This window comes from Haematobia irritans, chromosome 1, assembly GCF_050003625.1.
Source record: "Haematobia irritans isolate KBUSLIRL chromosome 1, ASM5000362v1, whole genome shotgun sequence".
In the NCBI taxonomy this organism is placed as follows: Eukaryota; Metazoa; Arthropoda; class Insecta; order Diptera; family Muscidae; genus Haematobia; species Haematobia irritans.
The window spans coordinates 154779491-154798329 of NC_134397.1; the positions used below are offsets into that span (position 1 = coordinate 154779491).

An 18839-nucleotide genomic window follows, 5' to 3' on the forward strand; every position below is an offset into this window, starting at 1 on the left:
TTCCGTAGAAATAAAATTTTACCAAAATTTTCTATAGAAATAAAATTTTGGCAAATTTTTCTATAGAAATAAAATTTGACAATTTTTTTCTATAGAAATAAAATTTTGTCAAAATTTTCTACAGAAATAAAATTTCGACAAAATTTTCTACAGAAATAAAATGTTGCCAAAATTTTTCTATAGAAATAAAATTTTGACAAAATTTTCTATAGAAATCTAAATGTTGACAAAATTTTCTATAGAAATAAAATTTTGACAAAATTTTCTATAGAAATAAAATTTTGACAAAATTTTCTATAGAAATAAAATTTTGACATAATTTTCCATACAAATATAAATTCGGCAAAATTTTCCGTAAAAATAAAATTTTGACAAAATTTGCTACAGATATAAAATTTTGACATAATTTTGTATAGAAATAAAATTTTGACAAAACGTTCTATAGAAATAAAATTTGACAACATTTTCTATAGAAATAAAATTTTGGCAAAATTTTTGTTAGTTTGTGGCATAATTTTTTCCAAATTTTGGTAGATTTATTTTTGCTCGAGCGGCAATCGTGCTCAGAACATCAATCCTAGATTTTCAGTATCTACTACCCAATACCTTTCACTATGCCAAACTTTTCCTCGCTTCATTGATAAAGCCTCTCAATCAAATATTTGCAAATTTAAAAGAAACAAAAAGGTACTACATGTAACATTTGTTCGCTATATATTGGCTCATTGGTAATTCTGCCTTAACCCAACCAACTGTCATTGTAAACCAACCTTAATTGATGCATGGAAGCGTGACTTTCGAATAATTCTCAAACATTTCCCCTTACCAAAAGGGCAAGACTTCAGGAGAGAGTAGCAAACCAACTAACTGGCAGCCATAAGAAACAGAGATGAATAAACCTTCTTTGTTTTTTGCTTTCGTAAAAGATTAGGAACACAGAAATTGTGACAAAAGTTAACATTGACTAGCTACGTTGATAGGTGGGTGGATTAGGTGTTGGATAAACTGCTACTGATATCTGCTGAACATTGTAACTCCTCCACCTTGATGGAGATGAAAAAGATTAGGTGGGAGTGGAATACCATCTGATTCCCAGCAAATGATACGAGAAACCGTTTAACCTTCAGTAGCACGCTACCCTTAACCACAACCAACAAGAATGACTACAGCAACTATGTAGGTAATCATCAGTCAAGGGAGAAAATTGTAATGTACAAGGTAATTGCACAGTGTTCTACATGCGAAATGATTTTAGCAAAAACAAAATATTTAAAAAGTTATTCTGTGAACTAAGTGTTGTATCTGTCAAATGAGAAATGACATTTACATAGTAAACATTTTATTTACAGTTCATTATATTCTTTACAAGCTGCCCACACCATTTTCGGGAGCCACCGTGGTGCATGTCCGCATTGCATACACAAGGTCGTGGGTTAGATTCGTGCTTCGACCGAACACCAAAAAGTTGTTCAGCGGTGGATTATTCCATCTCAGTAATGCTGGTGACATTTCTGAGGGTATCATAGCTTCTCTAAGTTGTTTCACTGCAATGTGGAACGCCGTTCGGACTCGGCTATAAAAAGGAGGTCCCTTGTCATTGAGCTTAATATGGAATCGTGCAGCACTCAGAGATAAGAGAAGTTCACCAATGTGGTATCACAAGTGTGTTTCTCATATGTTTCGGTGTAACCAATACATGTTTGATACTTTAATTTTTTAACAAAATATTTTTAATTACACCGAAAGAATTCTCTTTAATTTTACGTAAAATTCTTCATTAACTATTCTTCGTAAATTCTTCATTAAAAAAGGAAATTTTTATTAATTTTCGTAAATTTTACGAAGATTTTTTTACGAATATACGAAATGTCCAAACTTTCTATAGAAATAAAATTTGGACCAAACTTTCTATAGAAATAAAATTTAGACCAAATTTTCTATAGTAATAAAATTTTCTATAGAAATAAAATTTTGACAAAATTTTTTATAGAAATAAAATTTTTACAAAACTTTCTACAGAAATAAAATTTTGACAAAATTTTTTATAGAAATAAAATTTTCTATGGAAATAAAATTTGGACCAAACTTTCTATAGAAATAACATTTGGACCAAATTTTCTATAGAAATAAAATTTTGACAAAATTTTCTATAGTAATAAAATTTTGACAAAATTTTCTATAGAAATTAAATTTTCTATGGAAATAAAATTTGGACCAAACTTTCTATAGAAATAAAATTTGGACCAAATTTTCTATAGAAATAAAATTTTGACAAAATTTTCTATAGTAATAAAATTTTGACAAAATTTTCTATAGAAATTAAATTTTGACAAAATTTTTTATAGAAATAAAATTTTGACAAAATTTCCTATAGAAATAAAATTTTGACAAAATTTTCAATAGTAATAAAATTTTGACAAAATTTTCTATAGAACTAAAGTGTTGACAAAATTTTCTAAAACAAGTATATACGGTAGTAAGTTCGGCCGGGCCCACCACCATGCATCAAATATAATAGTTTCCTTTGAAAATTTCAGATGGGTTTGATGACAGATATTCTCCCAAGCAGAGCAGTTCAACCAGTACACTTCCCGAAGATAAATTTAAAGACTATATCAGATTCTGAATTTATAAGAAACATTTTTTGTTTGAGTTTTAGAGGAATCGTAAACATCTCTTGTAAGTGTGCAAGAAAATGATGAAATAACGCCTTGATTTGAAACCTAAAATCTGTAGATTTTCATCCCAATTATTTAAATGATTACGAGAAGTAAAATCTGGAAATTTTACAATCAGTTTCAAGCAATTTTCATGTCCAGTGCGCCTTCTATACCTCAACAAGTGAAATCGGTCTATATGGAGGCCTTACCAAATGGACCGATAAAACTAAATCATATACACTTTGTTATGGGTCTAAAATGCCAGTATATTTTCAATATGTGGCAAATCGGATAACTACAATTTCCAGAAACCCTAGGAGTTAAATCGGGAGTTCGGTGTAATGGGGGCTATACCAAAACACAGTATTCAGCACACCTAATTTGTGTTCTAGAATCTAGACCCCAAATCGGAGGGCCGGTTTATAAGGTGGCTACACCAAAAGCTGTATCGATACACAATATATTCGGCATCCCTCTTTATGGTCCTAGAATACCTCTAGATTTCCAATTTCAGGCAAATTGGATAAAAACTAAGGATTCTAGAAGCCCAAGAAGTAAAATCGGGAGATCGGTCTATATGGGGGCTATATCAAAATATGGACCGATAATCACCATTTTCGGCACATCTCTTTATTGTCCTAGAATACCTCTAGATTTCAAATTTAAGGCAAATTGGATAAAAACTACGGATTCTAGAAGCCCAAGAAGTAAAATCGGGAGATCGGTTATATATGGGGCTATATCAAAACATTGACCGATACACCCCATTTGCGGCACATCTCTTTATTGTCCTAGAATACCTCTAGATTTCCAATTTCAGGCAAATTGGGTAAAAACTACGCATTCTAGAAGCCCAAGAAGTAAAATCGGGAGATCGGTTATATATGGGGCTATATCAAAACATTGACCGATACACCCCATTTGCGGCACATCTCTTTATTGTCCTAGAATACCTCTAGATTTCCAATTTCAGGCAAATTGGGTAAAAACTACGCATTCTAGAACCCCAAGAAGTAAAATCGGGAGATCGGTCTATATGGGGGCTATATCAAAACATTGACCGATACACCCCATTTGCGGCACACCTCTTTATAGTCCTAGAATACATCTAGATTTCCAATTTCAGGCAAATTAAATAAAAACTACGGATTCTAGAAACCCAATAAGTAAAATCGGGAGATCGGTTTATATGGGGGCTATAACAAAACATGATCCGATAATCACCATTTTCGGCATATGTTTTTATTTTTCTAGAATACCTCTAGATTTCCAATTTCAGGCAAATTAAATAAAAACTACGGATTCTAGAAGCCCAAGAAGTAAAATCGAGAGATCGGTCTATATGGGGGCTATATCAAAACATGGACCGATACACCCCATTTTCGGCACACCTCTTTATGGTCCTAGAATACCTCTAGATTTCCAATTTCAGGCAAATCAGGTAGAAAATACACTTTCTAGACGCCCAAGAAGCAAAATCGGGAAATCGGTCCATTTGGGGGCTATACCAAAACATGGACCGATAGGCACAATTTTCGGTACACTTTTTGATGGTCCTACAATACCTCTAGATTTTCAATTTCAGGCAAATTGGATAAAAAGTACGGTTTTTATAAGCCCAAGACCCCAAATCGGGAGGTCGGTTTATATGGGGACTATATATACTTTATATGGGGACTATATATACTTTATATAGTCGGCAATCGATATTTCGAAGTGTTACAAACGGAATGACAAACTTATTATAACCCCGTCACCATTCCATGGTGGTGATTTGTTTGGTAGTTTTGTGCAAATGTTGGTAGATTTTCTTGGCACGAATGGTAACCGTGGTTACCACATATTGTTAAAGATCAAGCCTTGCTGGCTTCTAATTTTCTCCTCTAGAGCCATCAAAATGTCAAAAAAAATTATTAAAAATTGTGTTGAGTGAAAAATTCCCTACATTATGCGCCTACATCCCTATAAGACGCTAAATATTAGTAAACACCAAAAAATTTTAAATTTTGTATACAGTGTTAGTAGATGTCTGGGAGCCACCGTGGTGCAATGGTTAGCATGCCCGCCTTGTATATACAAGGTCGTGGGTTCGATTCCTGCTTCGACCGAACACCAAAAAGTTTTTCAGCGGTGGATTATCCCACCTCAGTAATGCTGGTGACATTCCTGAGGGTTTCAAAACTTCTCTAAGTGGTTTCACTGCAATGTGGATCGCCGTTCGGACTCGGCTATAAAAAGGAGATCCGTTGTCATTGAGCTTAACATGGAATCGGGCAGCACTCAGTGATAAGAGAGAAGTTCACCAATGTGGTATCACAATGGACTGAATAGTCTAAGTGAGCCTAATACATCGGGCTGCCACCTAACCTAACCTAGTAGATGTCTTTTAACAACCATGCAAAACTTGGTCCATATCGGGCCATAGTTTTAGTGGAATTTTGTACGCAATCCAAGGTTTTTCGGCCTGGCGGACTTTCGACTTAAAACGAGATTTTTTAATTTTCTTCTAAAACCCGGAATTTGATAATATTTATTCCTATCAGAATGAATTTTCTTAAATCCATATGTATGCACAAGATAAGCTTTTTCTTGTAAACAAATTATTGTTTGTATTACCTTTTCGAATCCACTGTTTCAAATACTTTATTATTACCAAATGCCGGTATTTGAAGCTAAGCAATCCGTGAAATAAGCAATTGGCATAAAACAACAATCCATACATAAAAAACATGCACTCACAAATTTATTTCAAACTTCTGTTCATCTTTGTCATACGCTATAAAAATGAAAAATTTGTTTTTATTAAAAAGTGGAATTTTCGATGAAGATGCGAAAATCACGTTCAAAACTCATCCAGATGTGGTGGTGCAGTAGAAATCGTTTCAACATATGGGACACAAAACATTTAGAACTTTTAAAGAAGAGGAACTCTTGTTTCCTGCCTTGTGCAAAACAAAGATAACGTACGTATAAATTAAAAATTTTTTTGGTTCTACTATGTCGATTTTCCATACTGTAAATATACGGAGGAATTGTGTTCATCTAAGTAAAAAGTTTGTTGGCAATTGCTGCCAATAAAAAGAAAACAAAGGGAGTTTTTAATATAAATCCTTAAAAAAAATTATTTTATTATTCTAAACCAAAACAAACCTGAACATAATAACAAATTAAACTAAAACTTAAAATCATTTAACCACTGAAATGGAAATTCTGAAGAGAGTTAAACTAAACTCTAATAGGCAAACGTTGTAGTTTACCAACTTTTTGAACATAGGTACAGAGTACGAAAAAATGGAAAACTCGAAATATATGAGAAATCGGTTGTTTGAGAAAATTTTCTGAAGATTGTTTTGAAAAAAAAAAATCGAAAAATCGACTTGGACTAATCGAATTTTGATATTTTTTTTAAACCAACTAATCGACTTTCTATGTTAGTCAGGCTTGACTAATCGACTTTTATTGAAAAAGTCGTGAAGTCGATTCGAATCTCTAGTGTGGTCTAAACGAACAGTAGTTACAATTGATATCCAATATCTGCACCAGAGAACGGCGATCGATCTACCGCAACCGACTAGTGTATTTAGTAAACACCAATATTTGCAATCTTACAACACCAATTGGTAAAAAAAAATTCAACCACCAATATCCAATGCAACCGACGACTGTCGGTGTTAGTTAGTATGAGTGTTGGTCTCTCGAAAACACCGTAGTAAAGCAATCACACAAATTGGTTACCCATATCTCAGCAGTTTGGTATTCTCTTATTTAGTACTCTCTCAATTCTCTTGAGCTAATGCCAACTGCTGGTAATTGTTGTTGCTGAGTGCAATCACACTTAAGTGCCACAATCGTTTTTTGTTTACCGAGCGTTGTTACGATGTCGATTGGTTTAAGATTGCAAGACACTGCATACGAACATTGTTATATACTATTGGTGTTTTTATTCTCGCATTTGTATCAATGTAAAAGATCGCATGGTAATTGGTGTCTTACTCACTGCCAACGACATTTTATGGGCTTACTCACTCATGGTATCGACTTAAGCAAAATTGGCTTAATAGTCGACTAATCCACTTTTTTGTTAGACAATGTCGATTTAGATATTAACGGTCCAAACGGTAAAACTATGTAGTATATAAAGGGTGATTCTTTTGAGGTTAGGATTTTCATGCATTAGTATTTGACAGATCACGTGGGATTTCAGACATGGTGTCAAAGAGAAAGATGCTCAGTATGCTTTGACATTTCATCATGAATAGACTTACGATCTGCCACAACGTCGAATTTTCAGTGAATGGGCCCTAGAAAAGTTGGCAGAAAATCCGCTTTTTTATCGACAAATTTTGTTCAGCGATGAGGCTCATTTCTGGTTGAATGGCTACGTAAATAAGCAAAATTGCCGCATTTGGAGTGAAGAGCAACCAGAAGCCGTTCAAGAACTGCCCATGCATCCCGAAAAATGCACTGTTTGGTGTGGTTTGTACGCTGGTGGAATCATTGGACCGTATTTTTTCAAAGATGCTGTTGGACGCAACGTTACGGTGAATGGCGATCGCTATCGTTCGATGCTAACAAACTTTTTGTTGCCAAAAATGGAAGAACTGAACTTGGTTGACATGTGGTTTCAACAAGATGGCGCTACATGCCACACAGCTCGCGATTCTATGGCCATTTTGAGGGAAAACTTCGGAGAACAATTCATCTCAAGAAATGGACCGGTAAGTTGGCCACCAAGATCATGCGATTTGACGCCTTTAGACTATTTTTTGTGGGGCTACGTCAAGTCTAAAGTCTACAGAAATAAGCCAGCAACTATTCCAGCTTTGGAAGACAACATTTCCGAAGAAATTCGGGCTATTCCGGCCGAAATGCTCGAAAAAGTTGCCCAAAATTGGACTTTCCGAATGGACCACCTAAGACGCAGCCGCGGTCAACATTTAAATGAAATTATCTTCAAAAAGTAAATGTCATGGACCAATCTAACGTTTCAAATAAAGAACCGATGAGATTTTGCAAATTTTATGCGTTTTTTTTTTAAAAAAAGTTATCAAGCTCTTAACAAATCACCCTTTAGAACAAGTGCCTCAGAGGAGATGAATACAAGAAAAATATCCGAGGATATAATCAGAATTTGAAGTGGGTTAGACACATCTCTAGGACTGTTTTTTTTTATAAGTCCAGGAGTTATGTTAAGTTGTCAAGACTAAAGAATATATTAGCACAAAGGTTGCCACAGTTGGTAGAATTCTACCAAAAATGGTAGATTGGTCGTATTCTTGATGGTAGAGTTTGCAAAACATTCCTCTCCAACTAAGAAATACTTAAATTTTCAACACAAAAATTTTTTTTTTTTTTCAATCACGAAATTAATTGATCCAATTAATTTTTTAATTGAAATGTCTTCAGTTACAGAAATGATAGTATCAATTAAAAAATCAAGGAATTATTTGATCCAATTAAAACATTAATTGATACTATTCATTTTTGTGATTGATTTTTGTTTCAATTAAAAATTTGTTGAATCAATTAAATTTTTAATTGAAATTTTTTTTAAAATTAATTAAGATTTTAATTGGAAAATTGTTCTGTGTAGAGAAATAACATTTTGAGAAAATCTTCTATAGAAATAAAATTTTTAGAAAATTTTTTATAAAAATAAATTTTTAAGATAATTTTCTATAGAAATAAAATTTTTAAAAGATTTGAGAGATCTAATAATATCAAAGTATATATAATTATATCTGCTCAGATATGGTTGTAGATATAAATAGATCTACGGTGATATGTTATGTATAGTGTTATATATAATTAGATCCGATTCAAGATCTCATTATATATGTTGTTATATCTATTTATATCAGTCATATCTGGTAAGATCTAATTGTATATCTTCATATATGACATCATATCTAATTATATATACTATATATAGCTCCATATCTAATTATATATATCGCATTAAATCATGAACCAGTACTGTAACACGTATAAAAAAATATTTGAAAATGTTAGTGTTTAAAAATAATGTGTTTGTTACGAGAATATTAACGTGATATACTTGGTTACAAGCACGTATGTTTGGTCGCACATCAAAACATGTGGTGAACATAACCAAACAATCTTTATATGTTGTGACCGTTTCAAGAAACCCTTTTAAATATCATTTTGAAGTGTCTTCATAAAATGCTTAAATTTCAGACACAACTGTCTTTATACCCTTCACCACTACTGTGGTACAGGGTATAATAAGTTTGTGCATTTGTATGTAACGCCAAGAAGGAAAAGTCTGAGACCCATCGTTTAGTATACCGATCGTCTTAGAATTAAATTCTGAGTCGATTTAGCGATGTCTGTCTGTCTGTCTGTCCGTCTGTCTGTCTGTCCGTCTGTCTGTCTGTTGATGTATTTTTGTGTGCAAAGTACAGCTCGCAGTTTTAGTCCGATTGTCCTAAAATTTGGTATAGGGTCCTGTTTCGGCTCAAAGACGATCCCTATTTATTTTGGAAAAAATCGGTTCAGATTTAGATATAGCTGTCATATATATTTTTCACCGATCTGGTCATAATTGGCGTGTATATCAACCGATCTTCCTCAAATTCCGTACATCCGAATATTTTATGAGTCTCGAAAAACTTGGAAAATATCAGCCAAATCGGTTCAGATTTAGATATAGCTCCCATATATAACTTTCGCCCGATTTACACTCAAATGACCACAGAGGCCAATTTTTTGCTCCGATTTAGTTGAAATTTGTCACAGGGAGTAGAATTAGCATTGTAGCTATGCGTGTCAAATTTGGTTGAAATCGGTTCAGATTTAGATATAGCTCCCATATATAGCTTTCGCCCGATTTACACTCAAATGACCACAGAGGCCAATTTTTTGCTCCGATTTAGTTGAAATTTTGGGTAGGGAGTATAATTAGCATTGTAGCTATGCGTGCCAAATTTGGTTGAAATCGGTTCAGATTTAGATATAGCTCCCATATATAGCTTTCGCCCGATTTACACTCATTTGCCCACAGAGGCCAATTTTTTGCTCCGATTTAGTTGAAATTTTGCACAGGGAGTAGAATTAGCTATGTAGCTATGCGTGTCAAATTTGGTTGAAATCGGTTCAGATTTAGATATAGCTCCCATATATAGCTTTCGCCCGATTTACACTCAAATGACCACAGAGGCCAATTTTTTGCTCCGATTTAGTTGAAATTCTGCACAGGGAGTATAATTAGCATTGTAGCTATGCGTGCTAAATTTGGTTGAAATCGGTTCAGATTTAGATATAGCTCCCATATATAGCTTTCGCCCGATTTACACTCATATGACCACAGAGGCCAATTTTTTGCTCCGATTTAGTTGAAATTTTGCACAGGGAGTACAATTAGCATTGTAGCTATGCGTGCCAAATTTGGTTGAAATCGGTTCAGATTTAGATATATCTCTCATATATAGCTTTCGCCCGATTTACACTCATATGACCGTAGAGGCCAATTTTTAACTCCGATTTAGTTGAAATTTTACACAGGGAGTAGAATTAGCATTGTAGCTATGCGTGCCAAATTTGGTTGAAATCGGTTCAGATTTAGATATAGCTCCCATATATATGTTTTTCTGATTTCGACAAACATGGTCAAAATACCAACATTTTCCTTGTAAAATCGCCACTGCTTAGTCGAAAAGTTGTAAAAATGACTCTAATTTTCCTAAACTTCTAATGCATATATATCGAGCGATAAATCATAAATAAACTTTTGCGAAGTTTTCTTAAAATTGCTCCAGATTTAAATGTTTCCCATATTTTTTTACTAACATTGTGTTCCACCCTAGTGCATTAACCGACTTAAATTTTGAGTCTATAGATTTTGTAGAAGTCTATCAAATTCTGTCCAGATCGAGTGATATTTAAATGTATGTATTTGGGACAAACCTTTATATATAGCCCCAACACATTTGACGGATGTGATATGGTATCGAAAATTTAGATCTACAAAGTGGTGCAGGGTATAATATAGTCGGCCCCGCCAGACTTTAGACTTTCCTTACTTGTTTTTTACTAACATTGTATTCCACCCTAGTGCATTAGCCGACTTAAATTTTGAGTCTATAGATTTTGTAGAAGTCTATCAAATTCTGTCCAGATCGAGTGATATTTAAATGTATGTATTTGGGACAAACCTTTATATATAGCCCCAACACATTTGACGGATGTGATATGGTATCGAAAATTTAGATCTACAAAGTGGTGCAGGGTATAATATAGTTGGCCCCGCCCGACTTTAGACTTTCCTTACTTGTTTTATATTGAATATTTTCTCGTTTTTGGGAGTATGAAGTTGTGGTAGTCCAGGAAAATATTAAAAGAAGACAGTGAAGCAACGTAAAGATTTGTGACCAGGCCATATCCGAAGTTACGATAGAAGGAAGTATTATCCAATATCAAAAAGAATAAAAATTTGGAGATGATTTGCATTGTGAACCGGATATAATCCCGTGCAATTATTCATAGTATGGTTCGAAGGACCATGTTCACTTTCCCCATGTATTGGGTGTTGCGACTACAATCACTGGGATCCTCGTTGGAGCAAAGTGGGAATTTATTGAAAAGTGAAAATGAGTCCTAATTTTATTTTCCTGGACCTAGTCCGGCGATTGGGGCAGGAAATCAATATGGAGCAGAAAATCAACACTCCGAGAAATCAATTAAAAAAATTATTTCTATAAACAATTTTGTCAACATGTTAATGTTATAGAAAATTTTATCAAAATGTTATTTCTATAGAAAATTTTATCAAAATGTTATTTCTATAAAAATTTTGTCAAAATATTATTTCTGTAGGAAATTTTGTCAAAATATTATTTCTATAGAAAATGTTGTCAACATTTTATTTCTATAAAAATTTTGTCACAATTTTATTTCTATGGACATTTTTTTCCAAAATTTTATTTCTATAGAAAATTACGTTAAAATTTTATTCCTATAGAAAATGTAGTCAAAATTTTATTTCTTAGAGAATTTTGTCAAAATTTTATTTCTATAAAAATTACGTCAAAATTTTATTTCTATATTACGTCATTATTTCTATTACGTCAAAATTGTATTTCTATAGAAAATTTTGTCAAAATTTTATTTCTTAGAAATTTTGTCAAAATATTATTTTAGAAAATGTTGTCAAAATATTATTTCTGTAGGAAATTTTGTCAAAATATTATTTCTATAGAAAATGTTATCAACATTTTATTTCTATAGAACATTTTGTCAAAATATTATTTCTATAAAAAATTACGTCAAAATTTTATTTCAATATTACGTCATTATTTCTATTACGTCAAAATTATATTTCTATAGAAAATTTTGTCAAAATTTTATTTCTTAGAAATTTTGTCAAAATTTTATTTCTTAGAATTTTTTTTCAAAATTTTATTTCTATAGAAAATTTTGTCAAAATATTATTTCTATAGAAAATTTTGTCAAACTATTATTTCTTTAGAAAATTTTGTCAAAATAGTATTTCTTTAGAAAATTTTGTCAAAATATTATTTCTGTAGGAAATTTTGTCAAAACATTATTTCTATAGAAAATGTTGTCAACATTTTATTTCTATAGAAAATTTGGTCAAAATTTTATTTCTATGGATAATTTTGTCAACATTTTATTTCTATGGAAAATTTTCCCAAAATTTTATTTCTATAGAAAATCACGTCAAAATTTTATTCCTATAGCAAATTTTGTCAAAATTTTATTCCTACACAGAAAAAAATATCACCAAAATATTTCCAATTATAAAGTTAATTGAAGTTGAATATTTTTTCAATTAATAAATTAATTGATACAATTAACTTTTTAATCAAGATAGAACATAAAGTTAATTAATTCAATGATTGAAAATTTTAAAATTTTTAATTAAAAAATTAAGTGATACAATTAACTTTTTAATCAAACTCTAAGCCAATTCAGAAAGTAATTGAAAATAGTTACCTTTTTAAACAAAAAATTAATTAGGGTTTGCATTCAAAATCAATTAAATTTTTAATTGAATCAATTAAAAAATTAATTGAAAATTGCTAATGACATCAATTAATATTTTAATAAAGAATTTTTTCTATGCCCAATTAAAACTGTGATTGATACTATCATTTTCGTGATTGAAGACATTTCAATTAAAAAATTAATTGGATCAATTAATTTCGTGATTGAATCAGAAAAAATTTTTTTTGTGTATAGAAAATGTTGTCAAAATTTTATTTCTTAGAAAATTTTGTCAAAATATTATTTCTATAGAAACTTTTGTCAAAATATTATTTCTGTAGGAAATTTTGTCAAAATATTATTTCTATAGAAAATGTTGTCAACATTTTATTTCTATAGAAAATTTTGTCAAAATATTATTTCCGTAGGAAATTTTGTCAAAATATTATTTCTATAGAAAATGTTGTCAACATTTTATTTCTATAGAAAATTTTGTAAAAATTTTATTTCTAGGGATAATTTTGTCAACATTTTATTTCTATTGAAATTTGTTCCCAAAATTTTATTTCTATAGAAAATTTGGTCAAAATTTTATTTCTATAGAAAATTTTGTCAAAATTTTATTTCTATAGAAAATTTTGTCAAAATATTATTTCTTTAGAAAATGTTGTCAAAATATTATTTCTGTAGAAAATTTTGTCAAAATATTATTTCTATAGAAAATGTTGTCAACATTTTATTTCTATAGAAAATTTTGTCAAAATATTATTTCTGTAGGAAATTTTGTCAAAATATTATTTCTGTAGGAAATTTTGTCAAAATATTATTTCTATAAAAAATTACGTCAAAATATTTCTATAAAAAATTACGTCAAAATTTTATTTCTATATTACGTCATTATTTCTATTACGTAAAAATTATATTTCTATAGAAAATTTTGTAAAAACATTATTTCTATAGAAAATTTTGTCAAAATTTTATTTCTAAGAAATGTTTTTCAAAATTGTATTTCTATAGAAAATTTGGTCAAAATTTTATTTCTATAGAAAATTTGGTCAAAATTTTATTTCTATAGAAAATTTTGCCAAAATATTATTTCTGTAGGAAATTTTGTCAAACATAATATTTCTATAGAAAACGTTGTCAACATTTTATTTCTATAGAAAATTACGTCAAAATTTTATTTCTATAGAAAATTTTGTCAAAATTTTATTCCTGTAGAAAATGTTGTCAAAATTTTATTTCTTAGAAAATTATGTCAAAATTTTATTTTTATCGAAAATTATGTAAAAATTGTATTTCTATATTACGTCATTATTTCTATTAAGTCAAAATTATATTTCTAAAGAAAATATTGCAAAAAAATTATTTCTATAGAACATTTTGTCAAAATGTTATATCTACAGTAAAGTTTATAAAAAATATATTTCTAAAGAAAATGTTGGTCAAAATTTTATTTTTCTTAAAAAAAATTTGTAAAAATTTTATTTCTATAACAAATTACCTCAAAATTTTTTTCTATAGAAAATTTTGTCAAAATTTTATTTCTATAGAAAATTTTTTACAAAATTTTACTTCTATAGGAAATTTTTCCAAAATTTTATTTTTAAAGAAAATTTTTCCAAAATTTTATTGCTATTAAAAATTTGTGAAATGCCTCTTAGTTGGAGAGGAATATTTTACAAAGTCTACCAAGACATCGAGAATTCTACCAATGGGTAGAATTATACCAACTGTGGCAACCGTGATTATAGCCCCTCTAAACCAAACTAACGTCTAATCTTTTTCTACCCAAATTGTCACCCATTTGTATAATTTTTTTCCATTTATGATCGACAAAAAACACCAACGTCCTGTAAATATGACACTAACGTTATTATAAATTCAATAAATTCACTAATGGAAAAAATAAATTAAACATTAATTGCTATCCATGAAAAAAAAAACACAGAAATCCCTACACATAAACTAATTAAATGAAAATATGGAAAATGAAAGATTTCAAAATGAATTCAATGAAAATGAGTGTTGATGGTCATTTGGATGGATGAATGGTCATTGGTTTTTGCTGCATTATTACAATTTGCTTACCTGTTCATCGTATTGTTCGTTAATCTATCGTAATGGAGAAAGATACAGATACAAAAACGTGTCCCGAGTAATGATCGTTGTTGGTTGTTGTTTTTCATTCAAATCGTTCGCTGATTTGCTGGAGTATCGGACAAATGAATTGTGGCAGTTACTTTAGCTTGGAGTTAACCATAATGGACTTTGGTGGCCCCAAACCCCAAACTCATCGTATTTTGTTGGATTAAGACTTGATTTTCCTTTTAATTTACAACATTCGAGTGCGTTGTATAGAAAGTGTACATAGTACATGGAATATTACACCTCTCTGTGTTACAATGGAAAATTTACGCCACGCAAAAACAAAACACTGGCATCCGTGAACAAAGTGCAATGGACCAATTTGTATTTTTTTTTGTTTTATTTGTTTTCACTTTATATCTCTTTTTCCTTTGTTTTGGTATTTTTCTTTTTTGTTTGTGGTTTGTTACTTTTTGTATTTTGCTTTTGGCGGTTTTAGCCAAGTTAATTACTTCATGGCATTTGCTTAATACACCCCATGCCAGCACTTCATCAGAGCATCTTTGAGGTCCGTCAGTTAGGTAGATAGCGAAGCACTTCTTCCGTTAGTCTTAGCAAACAACTTTTGTTTTCAATTTATTTTCTTCGTTTTTTATTGTTTTGTTTGTTTGTTTTTTTTTTATTTAATAAAAATTATGTTGTCATTTCGATGCAACTGTGGCGTTTAGTAATGGGAAAATCAAAAACGAAAACTCTTTGTTAAATTTTCTTTATCACAAAAAGAAAACACTTTTCATTTAATGCAATAGTGTGATAAACAGAGAGAAGGAGAGTGGGAGATGGAATTTTAACAAAAATGGTAGATTTATTACTATTTGGTAGATTGAAAAATTTTCTATAGAAATAAAATTCTCACAAAATTTTATTTAGAAATAGAATTTTGACAAAATTTTTTATAGAAATAAAGTTTTGCAAAAATGGTCTATAGAAATACAATTTTACAAAAATGTTCTATAGAAATAAAATTTTACACTAATTTTCTATAGAAAATAGACTTTGCAATAATTTACTATAGCAATAAAATTTCCTAAAAATGTTTTGTGGAAATACAGTTTTTCAATAATGTTCTATAGAAATAAAATTTGGCAAAAATTTTCAATAGAAATATTTTTTTTTTCTATAGACAAAATATTCTATAAAAATAAAATGGACAAAATTTTCTATAAAAATAAAATTGTGGCAAAATTTTCCATACAAATAAAATATTGAGAAAATATTCTACAGAAATAAAATATTGAGAACATTTTCTATAGAAATAAAGTTTGGACAAAATTTTCTATAGAAATAATATTTTGACAAAATTTTCTATAGAAATAAAATTTGGAAAATTTTTCTATAGAAATCAAATTTTGCAAAAATATTCTATAGAAATCAAATTTTGCAAAAATTTTCTATAGAAATAAAATTTTGCAAAATTTTTTTTAGAAATAAAATTTTGCAAAAATTTCTATAGAAATAAAATTTTCTATAGAAATACAATTTTACAAAAGTTTACTATAGCAAAAATGAAATTTTTAAAATTTTTTCTGAAGAAATAAAATTTTGCAAAAAATTCTATAGAAATAAAATTTTGCACAAATTTTGTATAGAAATGAAATTTTGGAAATTTTTTTTGTAATGAAATTTTGAAAAATTTTTTATCTATATAAAATTTTGCATAAATATTCTTTAGAAATAAAATGTTGCAAATCTTTTCTATAGAAATAAAATTTTTAAACAATTTTCTATAGACATAAACTTTTGGACACAATTTTCTATAGATATAAAATTTTGACAATTTTTTCTAAGGAAATAAAATTTTGCAAAAATTCTCTATAGAAATAAAATTTTGCAGAAAAGTTCTATAGAAACAAAAAATTTGCAAAGTTGTCTATATAAATAAAATTTTGCACAAATTTTGTATAGAAATGAAATTTTGAAAAATTTTTTATCTATATAAAATTTTGCATAAATATTCTTTAGAAATAAAATTTTGCAAAAAATTTCCATAGAAATAAAATTTGGCAACATATTTCTATAGAAATACAATTTTGCAAAAAGTTTCTATAGAAATAAACTTTTGCAAAGAATATTTTTGTAAAAATTTTCTATAGAAATAAAATTTTGCAAAATTTTCTATAGAAATAATTTTTTTTTCAGGTTAAAACCATACATTGACTAAACTACAAGAGGAATAGAATGTTTGTCAAATTTATTTGGACAAAGCCCTATGACTGCAAGGTGGTTGGATGGACGCACGTTTCGGAATTATCACATTCCTCATCAGCATCCTCTACTTGCAGCAAAACTATCAACCAATTATCAGAATAAATTCAGGCAGTTCATTAAACCCAACAATGAACCACACTTGAACCTTCCGAAAAAAGGTTTTGTATGATAGCCGGCTTATGCCGAAATATAGAAATAACATTTTGAAAATTTTTCTATAGAAATAAAATTTGGAAAATTTTTCTATAGTAATCAAATTTTGCAAAAACTTTCTATAGAAATCAAATTTTGCAAAAATTTTCTATGGAAATAAAATTTTGACAAAATTTTCTATAGAAATAAAATATTGAGAACATTTTCTATAGAAATAAAGTTTGGACAAAATTTTCTATTGAAATAAAATATTGAGAAAATATTCTAAAGAAATAAAATATTGAGAATATTTTCTATAGAAATAAAGTTTGGACAAAAATTTCAATAGAAATAATATTTTGAAAATTTTCTATAGAAATAAAATTTTGACACAATTTTCTATAGAAATGAAATTTTGAAATTTTTTTCTAAAGAAGTAAAATTTTGCAAAAATTTTCTATAGAAATAAAATTTTGCAAAAAAGTTCTATAGAAATAAAATTTTGCAAAAAAGTTCTATAGAAAAAAAAATTTGCACAGTTGTCCATATAAATAAAATTTTGCACAAATTTTGTATGGAAATGAAATTCTGAAAATTTTTTTATCTATATAAAATTTTGCATAAATATTCTTTAGAAATAAAATTTTGCAAAAAATTTTATAGAAATAAAATTTGGCAAAAAATTTCTATAGAAATAAAATTTGGCAAAAAATTTCTACAGAAATAAACTTATGCACAAATGTTATGTAGAAAGAATATTTTTGTACAAATTTTCTATAGAAATAAAATTTTGCAAAATTATCTATAGAAATAATTTTTTTTTCAGCTCAAAACCATACATTGACTAAACTACAAGTGTAGCTTAACCAACAGAGGAAAAGAATGTTTGTCAAATTTATTTGGACAAAGCCCTATAGACTGCAAGATGGTTGGATGGACGGACGTTTCGGAATTACCACATTCCTCATCAGCATCCTCTACTTGCAGCAAAACTATCAACCAATTATCAGAATAAATTCAGGCAGTTCATTAAACCCAACAATGAACCACACTTGAACCTTCCGAAAAAAGGTTTTGTATGATAGCCGGCTTATGCCGAAATATAGAAATAAAATTTTGAAAATTTTTCTATAGAAATAAAATTTGGAAAAATTTTCTATAGAAATCAAATTTTGCAAAAACTTTCTATAGAAATCAAATTTTGTAAAAATTTTCTATAGAAATAAAATATTCTCAATATTTTATTTCTCATTTCATTTTCTATAGAAATAAAGTTTGGACAAAATTTTCTATTGAAATAAAATATTGAGAAAATATTCTAAAGAAATAAAATATTGAGAACATTTTCTATAGAAATAAAGTTTGGACAAAAATTTATATACAAATAATATTTTGACAAAATTTTCTATATAAATAAAATTTTGACACAATTTTCTAAAGAAATAACATTTTGCAAAAATTTTCTATAGAAATAAAATTTTGCAAAAAGTTCTATAGAAATAAAATTTTGCAAAAAAATTCTATAGAAATAAAATTTAGTAAAAAATTTCTATAGAAATAAAAATTTGCAAAAATTTTCTATAGAAATAAACTTTTGCCAAAATGTTCTGTAGAAAGAATATTTTTGCAAAAATTTTCTATAGAAATAACATTTTGACAAAATTTTCTATAGAAATAAAAATTTGACATAAAATTTTCTAAAGAAATAAAATATTGAGAAAATAC

At 28.8% G+C, this 18839-nt stretch overlaps 1 protein-coding gene across 1 annotated transcript in view; it reads right to left on the bottom strand.

The window, feature by feature from the left end:
* Nucleotides 1-18839, bottom strand: part of wake (ankyrin repeat and fibronectin type III domain containing protein wide awake) — a 138732-nt gene that overhangs the window by 106517 nt on the left and 13376 nt on the right. Inside the window, exon 2 of the mRNA XM_075291966.1 lies at nucleotides 14718-15429. Coding sequence (XP_075148081.1) covers nucleotides 14718-14815 — 98 coding nt within the window. The 5' untranslated portion in view covers nucleotides 14816-15429. The remainder of the gene's footprint in view (nucleotides 1-14717; nucleotides 15430-18839) is intronic.